This window comes from Caretta caretta, chromosome 7, assembly GCF_965140235.1.
Source record: "Caretta caretta isolate rCarCar2 chromosome 7, rCarCar1.hap1, whole genome shotgun sequence".
Lineage (NCBI taxonomy): Eukaryota > Metazoa > Chordata > Testudines > Cheloniidae > Caretta > Caretta caretta.
In genome coordinates, this window is record NC_134212.1 from 37,880,336 (window position 1) to 37,902,222 (window position 21,887).

Genomic DNA, 21,887 nt, shown 5'->3' on the forward strand with positions numbered 1-21,887 from the left:
ACAATACCTCCTCCCACCCCACTGTCCTGCTGGTAATAGCTATCTAAAGTGATCATCAAGTTGGGCCATTTCCAGCACAAATCCAGGTTTTCTCACCCTCCACCTCCCCCCCCCCCCAAACTCACTCTCCTGCTAGTAATAGCCCATCCAAAGTGACCACTCTCTTCACAATGTGTATGATAATCAAGGTGGGTTTTTAATTAATATTAAAATGAACACTAGCTCTTTAAGAGGATGTCCAAACCTTATGTCTCCAGTTACTAGTTATCCTAACAGTGAGTGGTTAAGTGGGCTGTCATTCTGAATGACATCACCGAATAACATCCATTCCTAATCCAGTGATCCACCTGCTCCGGGTGAGATTGTGATAGGCAGCAAAATAAGATCGTTTCAGAAAGCTTCCCTGTATTTGCACAAGTAGTTGGCTGAAACAATGCAGTCCTTGGACTCAGAGAAAGGCTTAATCAAGTTCAGCCATTGTAAGAAGGACATATTTTGTTCCTATGTGCCCAAGCTGTGCCCTGTTTGTGGGCAGAGTCTAAACTACAGGAGACTGGAAGATGCACCTGTCAGCATTCCCAGCCCATTTGTCAACGGGCATAGGCAGAAATGTTCATTTTTACTTAAACCTACTACAGGAACGTTTCTTAGGTATGGATATTTTGTTTTGTTACCATTGCTAAATGAAGTGTTTCTAAATGTTTGCTTATAGCATTTGCTTATGTTAATATGTATTACTGCTTCCAGTGACCTGATCCTACAAGTAAAGAGTTCCACCAAAGCCAATGGAACTACTCAGGTGTGTAAAACCTACCAGATTAAGATCTTGCAGGATCAGGGAAACTCCCAGTTAATTCAATGAGAGTTTTACCTGAGTGGAAACTGAGTAAAATCCTCAGGATTTGTCTCTGTCATGGTAATTTTTCTAATGTGTATCAAACTGAACATACTGTGTATGTATATACACAAGAACATGGCTTTTATTTTTTTAAGATTCCTTGGACCATACTGTATTATTGATTACATAGGGGAGTTCTGATTTAAAATCTTATATAAATTATATGACATTTTATTCAGACACTAGAATTAAAGGTGATGTTGAAAGATTCTATATATGTAAAACAATGAGTTATACATGTATACCAGTTTTCTCCTTTAGAGGGAAAGATGCCAGTGTTTATTACTTTTTAAAGAATGAGTTTTCAATAAAGTCAAACTGAATGAAGTTCCTCTCCCAGAACCTCCTTCCGTCAGTTTTAGTGTCAGAAACAGGCAATCTGGGCCTTGATTTTTCATCTATGAGTGATCCAAGGCTCTGCAGTGTGAGCTGTACACTATGATTCTGGGCTCATTGTTCTGCTCATCCCTCCTTTGTTGCTGGTGACCACAGCAGCATGTGTGTTTTTCATTTAAATAAATTTTTCTTTTAAAGATAAACTACCTTTGTTAAGGCTAAACGTGCTATAATCTATTAAAATTAAATTAAAAAAAAAACACAACACAACAGGCATTACATGTTTTCTGCCAAAGCTTTAAAGAAAGTCAAAGCACAGAACTGGTGGAAGTCACTCACTAAGTACCTGGGCCCCGTTTGCTAAAGTGCAATATGAGCTTGTAACAGCGGTTGCCTCTTCTGCAGATGGAGAGAAAATGTTTTCTTCATTCCAGTTTATTCAACTAGTTCCTTGCACTGACTAGATCAGTGGTGGGCAACCTGCAGGCCGCATGCGGCCCATCAGGGTAATCTGATTGCGGGCCACAAGACGTTTTGTTTATGTTGACCGTCCGCAGGCATGGTCTGGGCCAATGGGAACTGCGGGGGGCCATGCCTGCGGATGATCAATGTCAGCAAAATGTCTCGCGAACCGCAATCAGAGTACCCTGATTGGCCGCATGCAGGCCGCAGGTTGTCCACCATTAGACTATATCATTCAAAGTTGAAAACCAACTGGGAGTTGAAAAAGTAGGAAAGTTTGTTTTTCTCTCCAATCTATGACTAAAAACAAGGAGAGAGAGGATGAGATCTACTATAGGCATACAGCAATTCTCCAAAAAGGGCTATATCTCAGGAGTTTAGTGTACCCACCCTACACACACCCACATCATATATAATTTGAAGTCTTATGTTGTTTGTTTAGATGAGGTATGATTTGGAGATGTCAAGGGGTTCCATAAGTCCGTACGTGAGATGAAACGATGGTATAAAAAATGATAGCGTCATTTTTGTACTGTTCCAGGAACACTGCAATATGACTGACTGTAGTTTTTACTGTTTAAGTTAAAATTAACACCTTAATGTTATTGGTCAAAGCTACCAAACAAAAATCCATTACAAGATTTTTACTGATTTTGCATGGACAAGTATTTTTTTTTTTTTTTAGAAATTATGAAGCTGTTTAGCATGTGGCAAAAATGGTGAATATCAACATTTGCAGTATACTAATATGAAATGTTTCCATATTGCATGTTCTTAATTGTCAAAGTAGCTTACAAATTATTACCATAGTTTTCTATATTTTCAGTTGAAATTTGCTGACCAGATTAGTCTCACAATGAAGGTTGTGCACAGTAGGAGTAGATTGTGTCCTCACAGTTTATACTGCATAGTGGGTAGATATAAATATATATGAGTTCCTAATATAATGCTTTTCCATTTGTTAGCTTTTGTACTTACAATGTAGCTGCTAGTCTGTCTGGTAGGCTGTTTTAATATGTAACTGCCTGTGCATGCAGTACTAACCTTTGAAATATTCTAGAAACTAGCTTTTTAATTCAGTGACACCTAAGTATTAGTGTTAGATAACAATATGCAGCTTCCTACTGAGATTCAATCAAAATGTTTAGTAATCAAAAATGGCAATTTTGATACTAACATATATCTACTTTAACATAAGTCTGTATACTTGTACAAGATGAAATATGGTGGTGGTAATGCCAGCAATATACTTTGGGCATTTTACCTCTACAAGAAAGTTATAGTATATGAAGACATGAAGAATACAAGCCCTTTAAAGCATCCATCAAAGAGAAAAAGACTCTTCACAAACTTTGAAAAATGTGTTATTTGTCAAGAAAAATCAAAAGAATGCAAAAAACTGTCAAAAGCCACCAGTCTTGGACAGTATTCTGTGATGCTGGCAGCAGAATCTAGGAGAGATGAACTGTACTGGAGACTACTATATGAGTCTTGTAGTTTAGATGATAGGCCACCAACACTATCACAGGGATTGCTTTCAGAAATACATAAGTAAGTGGAATTTGGCACATGTCAGAGTTGTACTGAATCCAGAAAAGAAAACTCTGAATCCGACCAGAGAACATCAATCGTGTTCAATCTGCTTCTATAGCTACCAGAGTAAACACATCCTCCAGTGATTAGTCCAGTTGTATTGTTCACTTGAGAAAACCACACAAAAAATACAAGCAACTTCATAAAATAGAAATATTTGAGAAAGCAACCAATCTAAGGGAGGCAGCACTTCAAAGAGGAAATGATGACATGTTGCAGAGAATATCTCTGGAAGATTTGATTGCTAAAATGCAGTTTATCACTCTACCTGCCTTTCTTCCTATGTGAGTAAAATGAATCTTAAAGCAAAACCATCTAGTTTCTCTTCAACAATACAGTCCCCTTATGATATTTCATCAGCTGATTGAAGAGATAAGATCATTGTCTATGTACAAAAGAAGGCTCTTCTCCTGTCCTAGCTATAAAGCTCTACTTCCCTCAGACGTAGAAACTGCAAGCTATTCCAGTAGCAAATTACATGCCAGATTAGAAAAAACACTGATTCTGCAATTTCATTCCATGCAAAGCATGGACAAAGCCAGTCAACCATTGTTCTAGGCTATGCAATAATATTAGCTGACACTACTCAAGTTGCTAGTAATCTGAAGCAGAAACTTAAATCATCCAACTGTTTTATGGATGTTGTTCTTCCGAGTGGGCCTGATGAACAGCTTTCAAATTAACAAATAGTTTTGAATAATGCCACTTCAATCCTTCAGTCTGATATAGCCAAAATGAAAGCCTCAGATTATTACTCAAAGCTAGGTAGTTGTAGTTTACAGTGATCAACTACTTTTGTGCCCCACTGGTGCAGGAGTTTGTCCTTTGATAGATAAAATGAGTATCATCCTTCAGAAGACATTCAAAGAAGGTGCCTCTCAATTGCGGAGCGTATAGTATTTCACAGTTCCAAAATTATCACATCACTGCTCATAAGTAAGACTGAGAGTCTGTCATGGAAGTCACAGATTCCATGACTTTTTGGGACCTCCGTGACTTCTGCAGCGGCTGGTGTGGTTGACCAGGGGCCGCTTGAGCAGCTCAGGCAGCCCATGGGACAGCCGCACCAGCTGCTGCTGGGGCAGTCTCAGGCCACCAGGGGTGAGGCAAGGGGTTGGGGCATGGGTGAGGGCTCTGGGTGGCATTTACCTCGTGGGGCTCCCTGGAAGCGGCAACATGTCCCTTGGCTCCGTCCTAGGCTGAGGTGTGGCCAGACAGCTCTGTGCACTGCAGCTGCCCCAACAGCTCCTATTGGCCATGGTTCCTGGCCAATGGGAGCTGCAGAGCCAGCGTTCAGGGTGGGGGTAGTGTGCAGAGCCCCACTGGCCGTGCCTCTGCATAGGAGCTGAGGGACATGTCGCTGCTTCCGGGGAGCCACGCAGAGCCAGGTAGAGAACCTTCCAGCCCCACCAACCTCTCGCCCCCTAGCAGCTGAGGGGTCCCAGGCTATGCACCATTGCCCACCCCTGCACCCAGAGCACCTGCGGCACCCTTGGGCCACCCCCTGTCCCAGAGCACCCAAGATTTAGTCAGGGGTATATAGTACAAGTCATGGACAGGTCACGGGCCGTAAATTTTTGTTTACTGCCTGTGACCTGTCCATGACTTTTACTAAAAATACCTGTGACTAACACGTAGCCTTACTCATAAGTCTTGCTGCATAGCTACACTATGAATTTGGGTCTCAATTTAATTGACATACTACACCTTAATGGCTTCTGCATCAATTACTAGTTCTGCAAAAACTGACTACAGGCAGGTGTGTTCATTCTAAATGGAATTGTATCACTTCATGCTGGTGGAAATCTCATTCATGAAGGAGATGATAATATAGACATCAACACAGAGATAACTGATGGGAAGAATACCTTCCATTCAATGGCTAGAGTGGCATTTCAACAACAGTCTGCAGATAACGAAGCATCACAAGACATATCACTGAAGCATGGGAAAAAAAAGTCACTTAACTCTCCATGGACAATCAGAGTCTCTTATACAGTGCGCAGTATTTGAAAAACCTAGAACACACCCCGAACCAACGAGCCATGAAAAAAATACTTGAGAAAAATCAACTGTCTGTAGTCAGAACAATCTTTCCTGCACTGAACTGTGTACATGCCCAGACAAAGACTGTGGTAACCCATGCACACTTAACAAAGATCATAATGATGAACAAGATGATGACAATGATGTTGATTAGAAATGTCACCAGCACTCTTACATTTCAATGATACCTGTGCAAATTAATTATACTTTGTTTTACTCTTTAAATTATGGTTGTGTTGCTCTGAAATCACAAAAAAAAAATCCAATTTTATGTCTTGAAATAATACACAGAGTCATGAAACTTACACAAATGAATGCAAATATTTTGAAGATGTCATTTAAACACGTTGTCACTGTTTATCCCAAATCTATGATAACGGCGTCACTGGACCACTCCATAACATACCTCATCTTAAAGTAGACATATTAAGCTTTCAAATGATGTGCATGTGCATAGGGAGGGTACATTAAATCAACCAAATAGGTAGTATCTGCCACTCACCTACTAGTCCTTTAAGATTTTAGAACATGATGGCCAGAAACTATCAGTTCAGTTCACTAAACTACAGATATACTTCCTTGGTTTGATAAATCACTTTATTTCTTATGTATCCAGCATATTTAAGGTAGTTTTATTTAACTATTTAAACAACTATTAAACTGTTAAAAACAAATTTAAAATGCTGTTTTTGTTCATTTTTAATTTAATTTGAATTTCCATCCAAATGCAGCCTGACAAATCACAAGTAAAATATTATCTAGTAAATATATGCATCATTCACCACTTTATAACATAATAAACATGTAAAAATTAAGAAGCTGAGTAAATGTATGTCAAGCTATATAATTGCTTAAATAGATGTATCTAGATGTACTTTCTGGTTAGCAAAAAGTAGTACAGTAGAACCTCAGAGTTATGAACACCTCGGGAACGGAGGTTGTTCATAACTGAAATGTTTGTAACTGAACAAAATATTATGGTTCTTTCAAAAGTTTACAACTGAACATTGACTTAATACAGCTTTGAAACTTTACTATTCAAAAGAAAAATACTGTTTTAATCATCTTAATTTAAATGAAACAAGCACAGAAACAGTTTCCTTACCTTGTCAAATTTTTTTTTTTTTAAACTTTCCCCTTTTTAAAAAAGTAGTTTATGTTTAACACAGTACTTGCTTTTTTGTTTGGTCTCTGTTGCCTGATTGCATACTTCCAGTTCCAAATGAGGTGCGTGGTTGACCAGTCAGTTTGCAACTCTGAGGTTCTCCTGTACTGAATTACACCAACCAACGAGAATCAACCTTTCTTTAGGAAAATAGGTAAAGAGTACAGATGCGAAACAAGATTAAAATTGATTATTACATAAAAGTTTTCTGTTTGTTGATTTAAATCATGATTAAAATTGGTGATTTAAATGAGTTATTTAAATCAGTCCATCCTGTTTTGTCCTAATCAGAGATGAGTGAACTTGTTTGGGTAAAATAAAACCAAACCCTGAACCTTTTCTGGGAATGAAAACATTTGTCTTTTAAGTTTTTCATGGTGGTGGTTGTTCATTTCCATTTGCTTGTCCCCATCCTGGTTTTAGTCGGGATCCAAAATACCAACAGAGAAAACAGCCTTTTCAGGTTATTTTTAATAGGCCAGAAGGGGAAAGTGGTAGAAATTTTTGCATACCAGATCTAAAGCCAAGCAATATTTACAAGAAATAACATATTTTCAGTCATGAAAACATTCCCGTTTTTCTTTCAGAGAGTATGATGGAAGCTCTGATCTCCATGTCGGAATAACCAATACTAATGGTAATACGGGCTTTGCAATTAGTTTATATTCTTTTTAAAAATGTTGTGCATCTCTAATGTTTCTCCACTACCTTACTAGGATTTGCACTGTATATTTAATATTTGGCTTTCCTGCTCTCTACCCTCCCAAACCGACATTTGGGGCTAAAGTAGTCTTACTGCCTGAGAGCTGAATGGCACTCATTTCCAAGCCAGTCAATTCTACATTGCTATGGTTGTTGGATCATATTAAAGAAGTTCTGTATTAAAATCACAAATGAGTTTGATTCCCCATAGTTTAAATTCCAGGGTATTACTAATTAAGAGGTCTCTTGGTTTTTGGTACTGTTTCTCTTCTTCTATGTGTGAAGCTTGCAAGCTGCTAATTGCGATAGTACATTCTAAGACAGAGTCTGTTCTCAAAGCAATTCACACAGAGAGAGACTCAAAGCAATACTCTGTAATAACAGAAACAGAACCCAGAGACTCCCCACCCTTTTGTTGTATTAACAATTGTGATTAAAATAGAGATAGAGGATGTATGTGGATGGATGCTTGGTGTGGATAACAACTGAATGATCAGGGAGGTGTCAGCCTAAGAATCCAGTGTCTATCGGCTGAAGAAGGCGTCAAGTGGAAATAACCAGAGGACCCCCCCCTCCCCCCCCAGAGGCAGACTGGAATCCACCCAACAGCCTCAAGGACGGGAGAACCAAAGAACAAGATAACATCTAGCAGCACGGAGCCGTCAGGAATGTGCTATCTGCTGATAGATTCAGCAACAGCATGATGAAACAATTCCCACAGACTAGCCTAGGAATAAATTCCTATAAAAATAGACTCTAGAAAGTGAGAACTTTGGGGGGTCTGATTCTGCAAACCAACTTCCAGGAGCATCAGATGAGCATCTGACAAGGCCCTGCTCCCTCCTCATGTCCAGGCCACCTGGCCAGTGGCTTGGCATGAGCAACTCTAAGGCTGGTAACTATGATAACAACCTTGCAGAACCTTTGTGTGTGTGTGTTTGTATGAATGAATGTGTGAATAAATATGAGATTGAATGGAATGTTATAACTAACTGCTTACTATGATTCTTTCTGTAGTCACAATAAATGTGGTATTTTGCCTTTTTCCCTTTAATAAGATCCTGCTGGTTTTTAATTTATTGGTATAACATGGTGACATATGAGGCTTGCTGTTAAAAAACATCCTCCCCTTTACTACAAAAGACCTGCAAAGAAATCCTGGCCCAACTGAAGTTAATGGAAATTTTACCATTGACTTTAATGACATTAGGATTTCACCAAGACCGAGAATTTGAATCCAGGATTCTGTCTTGACCCCGAACCAGAACCATTTATTATCCTCCCCAGACCCCACAAATTTTGGAAGTATGGACAAAAATGGAACCCACATTCAAAACCAAGCACAGCCCCATTTTGTCCATCTCCAGCACAAAGAACTAACTAGGCAGCCCACTGTACTATGGCCTTTTAATGAGATTTAACTATGCTGAATTGTTGCTGCTGATTTTTAAGCACATACTGATCTTAAAGGGACAATTGTTAAATTAAAAATATTTTTTAAAAGTCCTTGCCCACATGCTATAATCCCTCTGATTATTAAAATTATAGAATTTTAAAAATCTAATTTATCATTGTCAGTGCTGTTTACTTTTTGCATTTTTTCCTCATCTTGGACAATGAAAATAGATGTCAGTTTTACTTTAATTTATAGTCTCTTTCTGGATAATTTCAATTTCATGTACTAGCACCATGCTGCCATATTAGGGTTGCAAACATGGCAGAGGAACAATAATTTAGTTTAAAAGAGAATGTTTCATCTGGAGTTTAAAGAAAACCTTTTGGGTTTAGGTTTTGTGAAAGGTTATTTTTCAGAATCTAAGGTTTTGGATCAAATTTATTTTTCCACTGATTTTTTAACAAATGCAAAGTGAAATTACAGTATAAAAATGCAAACTGTTTCATGATCAAGATTAGACATGTCATAATATGTTGTTTTAGGGGGGAAACAGTAATCTGCAGGCTGTAGTAATTACTGTACTGTCATGAATAATGCCATTAGGGAAAGCAATATTGTTGTAACTAGCTGTCTCATCTTATAACAGTGGACTTTTATTTCTGATTCTCCTCCCTTGCTGACAATCTGCTGCTTATGTTTCCAGGGTTGGTGTATAATTACAATGAAACAGGCATTCATAGAGTTGAACTTGGGTGGGAGCAATGCATTAGTATCCCACTAATGCAGCCAGACATGTATGGACTGCTTGAACAATGGGATAAGTACCTAGAAGAATTCTCTACGGGAGAGGCCTGGTTTTTTCACAGGTATGTTGTTTAGCAGATAGATGTACTAGAATAGTAATTATTAAAGGATGATGAATTGGGATATTCAGCTTTGGATTCTGCTAAACATGTGGTTCACAGCTGAGATTGATTTACCCAGTCATACAGGAGCCAGTCTGAATAACTCCTTCCTACAAAACACCACTTGAAAATCGACACCTTTGTTAACAGAAAAGGGTATTTTGAGGTAATTATTGAAGTAACAGACAACGCTGATGGAATGCAGAACCTCTACAGCGTATTAAGGTCAATTCTTTAGCAATGTGAGTTTGTGCACTACTGATAACATTCTCCTCACCAAGTCATGGCTCCTGAAGAATGTATGGTTGGCTGTGGAAAGAGAATCACTGACTTTTCCCAGTTCTGTAGTCAAAGAATCACTGGTTATGGGATTCAACCCTCTAGCTACCTTTTGATCTACAGGGTAAAATCCTGACCTCACTGAAGTCTATGGGAGCTTTGCCATTGACTTCAGTGGAGTCAGACTTTCATCCACAGTGTACATCCAGATGCGTACTTCATGTCAATAGTCAGAAATGGAAAAAATATACTATCAGGCTTATCTCCAGCAGTTCCAGCTAGTTTGCAATGTTTTCCTTTTGCTAATTAACTAGGGAAAGACGTCAGCACAAAACCATCATGTTCGGCATAGAATGCTTCATTCTTTTTAGGTTCCATAGGGGCTGATGGCTGACAACAGCATCATCAGTGATGTGGTCAGGCTGGAACATGCATGTCACCTCACCAGGCATACAGGCAAACAACAAACTTACAGCTTCAAAGGAGAAGGCTGATGCTCTAAATGTTCATTTTAAAAAGTGAAATTACTAAATATCCTATTTGGGCCCAATTGTGTGAAACGCTGAAGTCAATGAGAGGACACTTGGTATTTTGTAGAACCAAGCCCAATTTTAACCACTGTATGTTTGGCTGCTGTAGTGGTGTATTTTAACATTTCTTTTTGAGTCTTCCTTGTCTTTTTGGCTGAAATCAAAAGGATTTGATTTCAAGTTAAATTTTCAAAAGCAACTAAGTGACTTCAGAAAATGAGTCCCATTGACTTCCAGTTAGTCTGGCACTTTTTAAATTCCCACTCGTAAGTGTTTCTTCTTAAAAGTAATTTGATGTCAAACAAAATGATGGTGGAGAGACGGTTAGGTATTTACACTTTTTCTACAAGCCTTTTTGATAGCAAGAATATTTAATTCCTAGACAGCTTACTCACAAAAGTGACCTACTAGTCCCAAGTATGCCTGCAGTCACTCTGTCCATGCACACCCAATCTAAATGGTGACATATTGAGCTTTCTAGATATTCTAATAGTATAGATAGCAATTTTACACAGATTTTTCAGATCATTCACCAAAACTATGCAGATTCAAACACAAATTTTAAAAAATTGGTCCTGCGTTAAGTTTTTTGTAGTGAACTAGTTTTATTACTGCATTTTGAACCTCAGCAAGCATTGGGCCAACTAGTTCTAATTCCTGTTCTTTAATTTGCTTCCAAATGACTGGCAGGCATACAAGCAAAGTCTTGAAATGGAGCTGAAGCAAATTAATTGACTCACTGACAAAAAATGTTTTTCTTGAACTTACTTTAACCAAAAGTAAAGATCATTATTTTAAATTGTTCTAAAATCTGCGTAACCTTTGAAAGTAGCTATAGAAGTTACATTTTACCTTTTTGTTATACAGTCTAGTGCTGTGATGACAAAGTGTATTTTCTGCTGATCCAGATTTTGTGCTCCCCCTGCTGCAGTAACTGTAAGCCACTGGTTTTGTCTGAGACCGATAATATTCATTTACGGTTTTGGTTTCTCTCTCATTATTTTCTGCATGATTCTAAAGACAATGTGTGATTTGTAGCCATTATAATTTTATATCCTAAGAATTTAGTTCTCTCTCAAACAATAAAGCTTAGATGACTATAATGTGTTAACACACCAACTATGTGAATGATCTTGGGCTTCAGCATGAAAAATCTGATTTAATATGTCCCTTCCCAAGACCTGAAAGAAAATCAGTCATGCTTCCAAGTTACAAATACAATACAAAGATCCCAGGAGTGGTCTCTACTGGGATCATTAGATATCTGTGGAAAGCAAGTAGAGGCAGCAAGTGAAGAGTAAAAATGTATTCCAAGAAATATTTGTGATTTCACTGAGAGCAGCTCCTTAGGAAAAGAATAAAATCACTGTCTCTGAACTCAATTTTTAAAATAAGCCATGTTGTCTCAGCTTTCCTTCTAAATTAAAGGTTATAAAACATTTGTGGGAAAGACTTGTGTTGTATTTTAAGAGACCCCACATACTTTGTATATTGCCTAGGAATGTAGAGGAGACTATAAAATACCTAAATTCCCTCTTTTAATTTAAATTAAGTTATCTGCGTGGGGACACTAAACTATACCTTGCTTTTTATTGGAAGAGTCTGTAAAAATTAGATGCAATGAATGGTGCCTTTCTGCCGTTTTTTTTAAATGGTATATATAAATGCAAGAAAGAGTAGGAGTGGCAACTGAGTCAGACATAGATATCCTCCAGTGGCTTAAGTTACAGGCAACTTTATTTTTGCTAATACCAGGCCATATTTCCCATTCAAAGGTGGTAATCTAAAAACACATTCAGGGCCATCCTTAGACATATACAGCATACATTTGCAGTGCCCCTGGGTCTTAGTGTCCACCCGTCTGCCTCTTCCTATCCCTGTTCTGACCCTTCCTGCAGGCTCCCATCACAACTGGCTGCTGCAGCCTGGTGAGTCTTCCTCCAGAGGGGATCTAGTACTTAAAAGTGAAAAAGCCTTCCAGCCTGCCAGACCTATTAACACAACATTTAAACTGCTAAAGAGCCATTCAAGTGGTAATGAAGCCCTTTAGCAGGCATTTGCCAACCCCCAGGTATATACTGTCAGTTTCTGAATTTACTGACAAAAACAGCTGTGCATTACTGTAATATTTACTCAGAACATGTTAGTCTATAGGACCTTAGTTTAAAATTTGTTTTCAAAATAATATTTCATTAGTGTGTTGCTGAAGATTATAAAAATCACATCTCTAAAAAATCCTTATATAGATTTTTAGATGCACAATCCGAGTATTCATCTTTATTTAGCCTTAAATGCTTGGATCTTCAGACATATAGCTTTTTTAAATAAATCCTTCAAAAGACCACCCTTATCTAAAATACACATAAGCCGGGCTGCCATCAGGCATAGGGGCACCAGTTTAATACTGCATAGGGCCCCATAAATCCTAAGGATGGCCCTGAACACGTTTGATAGTGATGAATGTGATAATGCGTCATTTGTTATAAATACAATGATGGCAAACTAAAATCCCCCAAGTTATCTTCAATAAACAGCAATGGAACCCATTTTCTGTTACAGTGCTATACCCCATTATGACCTTGTTTCAGCAGAAACACTTAAGCATGTGCTTTGCTGGGTTGGGCACAAGCAGACTAACTTTAGGCATCCAAACGTTTTAAATTTGGACTAGGACTAGTGAGAAAATTGCACTGGGGTTTCCCAGCTGTTGTGCAATGCAGCATATTTACTTATAATTACTTAACTAAAACAAAGAGAAAAAGGAGTACTTGTGGCACCTTAGAGACTAACAAATTTATTTGAGCATAAGCTTTCGTGAGCTACAGCTCACTTCATCGGATGCATGTCCAGGTCCTGGGCTGAGGGGCCAGGGCGCTCTGCGTGCTGCTTTTGCCTGCAGGTATGCCCCTCCCCACCCAGCTCCCATTTGGAGCCAGTACTGGGGGCGGGGGCAGTGCCCGGAGCGCCCTGGCACTCCTGCCTGGGAGCCGGACCTGTCCTTCTGGCTGCTTCTGGGACACAACGCAGTGCCACCCAGGACAGGTACAGACTAGCCTGTCTTACCACCACAGACCCGGCATTTAACAGCCCAGTCAGTGGTGCTGACTGGAGCCACCAGTGTCCCTTTTCGACAGGGTGTGCTGATCGAATGCATCCGATGAAGTGAGCTGTAGCTCACGAAAGCTTATGCTCAAATAAATGTGTTAGTCTCTAAGGTGCCACAAGTACTCCTTTTCTTTTTGCGAATACAGACTAACACAGCTGCTACTCTGAAACTTAACTAAAACAATAAGCTATGATGAAGCAAGTATATTCAGGCAATAACATGCTTAGCAAACCAGAAGTCAGAGGTCACTATAAATACATCATGCACCAAAGCAAAAGAGCTTTGAAGAGAAATAGCAGAATGCTTTGAACTAGACTCAGTCCTCCATGCTACAAGTCTGCAGAAGACTGGATGTTGCAAATGAATATTGTAAATTCCCAGGGGTAACAAGCAAGTCTTGTGCATTCATAGGTCCCCTTGCCAGGAGATACACAGTACATAATATATAACACAGAAGTGACAGCTATACAGGAGGCAAGAGGAGAGAGGGTCAAAGGACTAGGAGAAGCAAGATTTCTGTAGGAATGGGAGGTGGTTATGGAAAGGGCATAGAATCAGGTAGGGGACAGAGCAGGTGGTCTGTGCAGGGGTTTACAGAAGGGAAGTGAAGTAGTAAGGGGGCGGGGGGAGTAGTAAGACCACCAGAGATGTGCAGGAGGAGAAAGAGATAAGATTATATTAAAGTTGACTGCTATTGCTGCAAAAATTCTTAAGATACATACTATTAACTTATAGGAGAGGTTGAGAAACAATACAAAGATAAAAAGACAGACAATTGCAGCCTACTTTTGGCTTAGGTGGTTCCATAGGACAGTCCAACTTGAAGAATAATATTCTGGTTAAAAATGGGGAAAAGAACATATAGAAAAAATGTTAATTTGTCTTTCAAGTGTTAACTCCATTTCAATTAGTTACTTAAAGGCATTTCTGCCCTTGTGATACATGTAAAAAGAAAAGGAGTACTTGTGGCACCTTAGAGACTAACCAATTTATTTGAGCATGAGCTTTCGTGAGCTACAGCTCACTTCATCAGATGTTTACCGTGGAAACTGCAGCAGACTTTATATACACACAGAAATCATGAAACAATACCTCCTCCCACCCCACTGTCCTGCTGGTAATAGCTTATCTAAAGTGATCAACAGGTGGGCCATTTCCAGCACAAATCCAGGTTTTCACACAAACTTCCTCGTGGCTGGATTTTACTAAAACTAGACAAGCCATTTACAACGCACACTTTGCTTCTCTACAAAAGAAAAAAGACACTAAACTTTCTAAACTACTACATGCTACAAGGGGCCACAGCAATGGTTCCCTCACCCCACCTAGCAATATTGTTAACCTATCCAACTATACTCTCAGCCCAGCAGAAGCAGCTGTTCTATCTCGGGGCCTCTCCTTCTGCCCCTCCACCCCCACGAACATGATACAGTTCTGTGGTGACCTAGAATCCTATTTTCGACGTCTCCGTCTCAAGGAATATTTCCAAAATACCTCTGAACAACATACTAATCCACAGAGGTCTCCCTGCCAACACTACAGAAAGAGGGATTCTAGATGGACTCCTCCTGAAGGTCGAAACAGCAGACTGGACTTCTACATAGAGTGCTTCCGCCGACGTGCACGGGCTGAAATTGTGGAAAAGCAGCATCACTTGCCCCATAACCTCAGCCATGCGGAACGCAATGCCATCCACAGCCTCAGAAACAACTCTGACATCATAATAAAAAAGGCTGACAAAGGAGGTGCTGTTGTCATCATGAATAGGTCGGAATATGAACAAGAGGCTGCTCGGCAGCTCTCCAACACGAGTTTCTACAAGCCATTACCCTATGATCCCACTGAGAGTTACCAAAAGCAACTACAGCATTTGCTCAAGAAACTTCCTGAAAAAGCACAAGATCAAATCCGCACAGACACACCCCTGGAACCCCGACCTGGGATATTCTATCTACTACCCAAGATCCATAAACCTGGAAATCCTGGGCGCCCCATCATCTCAGGCATTGGCACCCTGACAGCAGGATTGTCTGGCTATGTAGACTCCCTCCTCAGGCCCTACGCTACCAGCACTCCCAGCTACCTTCGAGACACCACTGACTTCCTGAGGAAACTTCAATCCATCGGTGATCTTCCTGATAACACCATCCTGGCTACTATGGATGTAGAAGCCCTCTACACCAACATTCCACACAAAGATGGACTACAAGCCGTCAAGAACACTATCCCCGATAATGTCACGGCTAACCTAGTGGCTGAACTTTGTGACTTTGTCCTTACCCATAACTATTTCACATTTGGGGACAATGTATACCTTCAGATCAGCGGCACTGCTATGGGTACCCGCATGGCCCCACAGTATGCCAACATTTTTATGGCTGATTTAGAACAACGCTTCCTCAGCTCTCGTCCCCTAAAGCCCCTACTCTACTTGCGCTATATTGATGACATCTTCATCATCTGGACCCATGGAAAAGAAGCCCTTGAGGAATTCCACCATGATTTCAACAATTTCCATCCCACCACCAACCTCAGCCTGGTCCAGTCCACACAAGAGATCCACTTCCTGGACACTACAGTGCTAATAAACAATGGCCACATAAACACCACCCTATACCGGAAACCTACTGACCGCTATTCCTACCTGCATGCCTCCAGCTTTCACCCTGACCACACCACACGATCCATCGTCTACAGCCAAGCTCTGCGATACAACTGCATTTGCTCCAACCCCTCAGACAGAGACAAACACCTACAAGATCTCTGTCAAGCTTTCTTACAACTACAATACCCACCTGCAGAAGTAAAGAAACAGATTGATAGAGCCAGAAGAGTTCCCAGAAGTTACCTACTACAGGACAGGCCTAACAAAGAAAATAACAGAACGCCACTAGCGGTCACCTTCAGCCCCCAACTAAAACCCCTCCAACGCATTATTAAGGATCTACAACCTATCCTAAAGGATGACCCAACACTCTCACAAGTCTTGGGAGACAGGCCAGTCCTTGCCTACAGACAGCCCCGCAACCTGAAGCAAATACTCACCAACAACCACATACCACACAACAGAACCACTAACCCAGGAACTTATCCTTGCAACAAAGCCCGTTGCCAATTGTGCCCACATATCTATTCAGGGGACACCATCACAGGGCCTAATAACATCAGCCACACTATCAGAGGCTCGTTCACCTGCACATCCACCAATGTGATATATGCCATCATGTGCCAGCAATGCCCCTCTGCCATGTACATTGGTCAAACTGGACAGTCTCTACGTAAAAGAATAAATGGACACAAATCAGATGTCAAGAATTATAACATTCATAAACCAGTCGGAGAACACTTCAATCTCTCTGGTCACGCAATCACAGACATGAAGGTCGCTATCTTAAAACAAAAAAACTTCAAATCCAGACTCCAGCGAGAAACTGCTGAATTGGAATTCATTTGCAAATTGGATACTATTAATTTAGGCTTAAATAGAGACTGGGAGTGGCTAAGTCATTATGCAAGGTAGCCTGTTTCCTCTTGTTTTTTCCTACCCCCCCACCCCAGATGTTCTGGTTTAACTTGGATTTAAACTTGGAGAGTGGTCAGTTTAGATGAGCTATTACCAGCAGGAGAGTGAGTTTGTGTGTGTATGGGGGTGGGGGGGATGTGAGAAAACCTGGATCTATGCAGGAAATAGCCCGACTTGATTATGTAAAGAGTTGTCACTTTGGATGGGCTAGCACCAGCAGGAGAGTGAATTTGTGTGGGGGGGTGGAGGGTGAGAAAACCTGGATTTGTGCTGGAAATGGCCCACCTGTTGATCACTTTAGATAAGCTATTACCAGCAGGACAGTGGGGTGGGAGGAGGTATTGTTTCATATTCTCTGTGTGTATATAAAGTCTGCTGCAGTTTCCACGGTAAACATCTGATGAAGTGAGCTGTAGCTCACGAAAGCTCATGCTCAAATAAATTGGTTAGTCTCTAAGGTGCCACAAGTACTCCTTTTCTTTTTGCGAATACAGACTAACACGGCTGTTCCTCTGAAACCTGTGATACATGTGCAATTTATTATCGCCAACAGGAGTTTGCCAGGCAGAGTATATGCCCCTAGATCAACATAATAATAATAGCATTTAATTGGTTTAAACTATGCTTCCAAGGAAATACTACAGTGAAAGATGTATGTCGTGGCACATTCAAATCACTGCTGCAGTTGACAGCTTTCTGAACCAGATAATAGTACAGCAATTAACAAGGGGATAGATAGCTAACTTGGTCAAAGCTATCTTTTTATTTTAAGCACTGGAATTTATAATTGCATACGCTAGAGCAGGGGTTCTCACAAGAAAATTTTTGGTGGCCTCAGAGTGCGGCCACCAACTATTACTGGTGGCCACTCTAAGTATTAGGAAAAATTGTCAATTAACTTCAGGAAAAACAAATACATATGCACATATACATGTCCAAATCATTGTAATTTATTTACGTAGGGTTTTTTCGCAGACTCAATAATAAAAATAATGTACAGTTTTCTTTGTTCTTTACTGGACCTAAACAGAATAGAAACAAATAATGTGCTTTGTGTTCTTGTTCCTTTTTGTTGTTGTTTCTTTTGCTTTTTTGGTTGCTTGTTTTTTTTAAGACTTGCTAGCTAATAAATCCGTTTCTGTGAAAAGTGATATTTATCACTTTTCACAGCAGCAGACTTGCTATCGAGGCAGTCAAAAGTGATATTAACAAACATACAAATATCACTTTTCACAACAGACTTACTCAGCCCTGACAAGCTGGGGGATAAATTAAGCCCTGGATGGAGAGGTGGGTAGGGAGGCATCTCAGGGCCAGGGGTGACAGGGCTGGGGATGTGAGTCTGGGGACTGGAGCCCAGCAGCAATGCACTAGGGCCAGAGGACGAAGTGGGGGCCAGGGCAACGTGTGTGTGGATGCGCGGGGGTGAGCTTGGGGCCAGCAGTCACTGCTGCATGGCTGGGGCTGGATCGCACAGCCCCACGGGTGGAGTCCAAAACCCTGTGGCTGGGGGTCAGAGACCACAGCTGCATGGCCAGAGCCCAGGGCCAGAGGAGGCAGGCGGGCAGGGGGTGGAGCCCACTGCCACACATCTGGAGCCTGCCACCCCAGGTCTGAAGCCCGAGCCCCACTGCCTGCCTGATTCTCCAGCATTTGTGGCTCCAGAGGGGGACAGGGCCCAACACCTACTGGCACCACTGGTGGGAGGGGGACATCCCCCCATCACCACCAAGGAGGCTGTGGCTGCACAAAAAGCCCCTGGCTGCCGCATGTGGCCACATTTGAGAAATGATGCGCTAGAGCTTAGAATCTGACTTTTTTTTATGCCCACAATTTTGCAGCATCTGAGAGCATCAGAGGGACAGTCATCATTACAGGTGCATTTAAGTTGTAGCATTAAGAGAATTTTAGTATTTTTGGAAGGTGTATGGTTCTTTATCTCAGCCAATAAATCATCATCTCCAATTTACACACACTATTTGAAGAACTAGTCTGTCTCATTAACCTGGTTATCTGTTTCACAGGTACGATGAACACCACCACAATTGTTATACCTTTGCACTGGCATTTATTAACTGTGTCTTGGCTGCACAAGGTAAGCAGCCAATGAGTAAAAGTGAATTCACAGAAAGATTTGTGATACCACAGACAAGGAAAGCTTCCAAGTATATCACTGTCTACCAGGAGGTAGCAGAAAATTATTTCTACATTGGTGACACCCTTGATCAAGAAAAAAACAATTCTGGAGAGGACACATTGTTACATGTTTACAGGCATTCAAAGCAATGAAAACAGATCCATAAATAGGAAATCTTTGGGTCCAAGCTTCAGTTCTCCCTCTATATACCTGACATGCCTTCCTGCAATATTTGAAAACTAACTGATTGTAGAGACTGACTGTAGAACTCAGATATGTCTGAGAAAAGGATCATCCCTTTCATCTCTCTCTTACAAGACATTAACATGACACAAGAAGGAAAAGACTTGTATGAGTGTGTTCTGGGAGCTTTAAAATTTTGCACTCTGCAACTAGCTAACTTTCATGAGCACTATCACTATGGGAAATTATATATGTTCCTGTTTGCTATATCATACTAAAAGTTGTATGAGTGTAGTCATGTTTTGTAGTAGACTATGAGTGTTGTAAATTAAAACAACAAATGTAGATTACCTTTTGACCAAAGTCAGAAAAACAGTTTGTGACAAAAATGAATGGTGACACTTATTCACTAAAACACTGCTTGAATTAAGAAAGCACTGCAATTACTGGTCATATATACTATTTTCCTCATATGCAATATGCAGATACTAAAATGCCTGAGATAAGGTACAAACTGAGTAAGTTTTAACTTTACCAATAAGTGGCAGTGTTCATTCAGTTTCTTGTAAACATAAAGTACTATCATAAATGCTACGTTGTACCTCCATATTTTTACTACCATTGCAAGAATAAATAGCTGGAGTAAAACTATACTCCTCTCTCTCTAGAGGGGCTATTTTCCAGTGAAGTGTCTGGAAGTATTCAGTACTCTATAAGAAACATTTTATACTAGCCAACAGATTTTGCAGGCTGTTGTGTCCATAACTAGCACTGGACTCGTCAGAATGTCCCTCAACAAGAAATTAAAGGATTTGAAAAGACTGAACAGCAGTTTTACAGATTGTTTCTGCAGTCATGCACTGACCTATTATGGCCAACTTTTGCTAGTTTTCACTGTTCTAAACCCTAAATAACTTCACTAGAGTTAATCCAGATAGATATCAATGTAACAGAGCAGAGTTCAGCCTTATTTCTCCTCGTAGTTTTTGCAAAAGCTCAGCCAGAGCTAGGATGAATCCAGGTTCTATTTTCTTCAGAATTCTAATAAATGGTTCTTAATTTTGTCCCACCTCTAATTTATACTTTTGTATAAATGGTAGAATAAGTATAAAAAACAACAACATTCTTTAACTTCTTACACCACACAGTTCCATTTATTTCTTACTGTCATAAATGCCTTCTGCCATTGTTTACTATATTTTAAAATTGTATTTAACATCAAGCACTCCAAAAATGAAAAATAAGAACACTGAAAGAAGTTCTCATTAGGGTGAAATTCACCCCTGTTCAGAGGGTAAGCACAAACCCCCTCTGTACTACTTAATCCATATTTTGAGAATTCAAATGGAACTTAAATAGTGCTGGGCCTTGAGATGTGTTTCTGCTCAAGGGTGAATTTCTGATTGGCTCAGAACAAGGACCTTCTGTGCTTTTACCAATCGGAATACACTTTGTGAATGAAAATATATGGCAAGTTTTGGTCTCCCTGGTTATGCACTTCTAAAGGAAATAATTTGGTGCAATAGCATTGAAAATATTAAGTATGGTCTGCTCTATGAAAAAAAAAAATACCTTGATATCTACTTTCTATAAATACCTTGACATTCAGCTTGGAGAGAGAGAAGCCATTATCCAGCCACAACATTTCCAATTACAGTACAGACGCTACAGAGGGAAAACACAAACATTAGAATATTTTTCCCTTTTTTCAATTTTATACATAGTGTAATCTACAATGAAATGGTGCTTTATATTGCTACATTGCTGAAACAGAAGAAGATATGGCTGGATTACAATGTGTTGACTATCCCTTGCTGGCAGATGATTCCTTGAGGACCATTACCAGCTGGCAGAGTTTAGAGCAACTCTTGCTTCTGCTGAGGTCAGGGTAGAACTGGCCAAAGAATCAAGGAGCCCCTCTGCTGTGCTGAATGGAAACAGTGTAGAAAAGAATATGTCACAGTGTGTAAAGCAACATCCACTAAAACCAGTTCAATTGGCTAACCAGGTTATCTTCTATGACTAATGACACCTGCAGTGCTACCAAAGGGGACACTTTTGATAACTTATCTTCATGACATTTCATATTATGGAATACTTTTAATACCAAATCACAGTGACAAGCATAAAAGTAGCAAGCTGCCCAGCATTCAGAGTTTTATGTTAAATACAGCAATAATTGGAATTTCAGCTGTGCTTTGAGAAATTTCAACCTAAGTCAAAGTTAAACTAGATTTTAGATTACCAACCATACCAATGAACTTGGGTATCATCTCTCTCCCCTTCCCTCTATTTGACGTAATCAGAACTGCTTGCTTTGTGTCATATAGGCCCTATGCTGTTTATATAAGGTACTTATTTGGCTGCCCTATTAAAATAGTATCTGTCTCAGTCTTCACTGTAGTTATCTCCACAACACCTCTTTGGAGTTGGGAAGTGTTATTATTCTCATTTTACTGAGGCACAGTGAGACTATATGACATGCTTAAGATCACACAGGAAGTCTGGGACCTGAATCCTAGTCTCCCAAATCCTAAACTAGTGGGCGATCCTTCCTCTCCCTGGTAACGCTGCTAACAAAGATTTAGTTCAATCAGCAAAGGCTTGTGCTTTCAGAGCAGGGACA

General features: G+C 40.1%; 1 protein-coding gene across 2 annotated transcripts; it reads left to right on the forward strand.

Annotated features, from left to right (window-relative positions):
* The first annotated feature begins 157 nt into the window (after positions 1 to 157).
* On the forward strand, positions 158 to 19,850 carry MKRN2OS (MKRN2 opposite strand). 2 transcript variants are annotated; one of them, XM_048857154.2, is made up of 4 exons: positions 158 to 651; positions 7,088 to 7,137; positions 9,302 to 9,464; positions 18,966 to 19,850. In XM_048857154.2, exons 1-4 carry the CDS (start codon positions 434 to 436, stop codon positions 19,228 to 19,230), a joined length of 696 nt encoding a protein of 231 aa, XP_048713111.1. In that variant the 5' UTR covers positions 158 to 433; the 3' UTR covers positions 19,231 to 19,850. The 2 variants fall into 2 exon arrangements, with proteins under 2 accessions (XP_048713111.1, XP_048713112.1); XM_048857155.2 differs by lacking the exon at positions 7,088 to 7,137 and having other exon boundaries at positions 159 to 651.
* Positions 19,851 to 21,887: the final 2,037 nt, after the last annotated feature.

What these genes read in the sequence shown, in the direction of transcription:
- MKRN2OS (XM_048857154.2), top strand. Translation starts at nt 434, where the DNA reads ATGCAGTCCTTGGACTCAGAGAAAGGCTTAATCAAGTTCAGCCATTGT. An exon ending in ACTACAGGAACGTTTCTTAG is followed by an intron (nt 652 to 7,087) that starts GTATGGATATTT and finishes TTTTTCTTTCAG; the next exon opens with AGAGTATGATGGAAGCTCTG. An exon ending in GAGGCCTGGTTTTTTCACAG is followed by an intron (nt 9,465 to 18,965) that starts GTATGTTGTTTA and finishes TCTGTTTCACAG; the next exon opens with GTACGATGAACACCACCACA.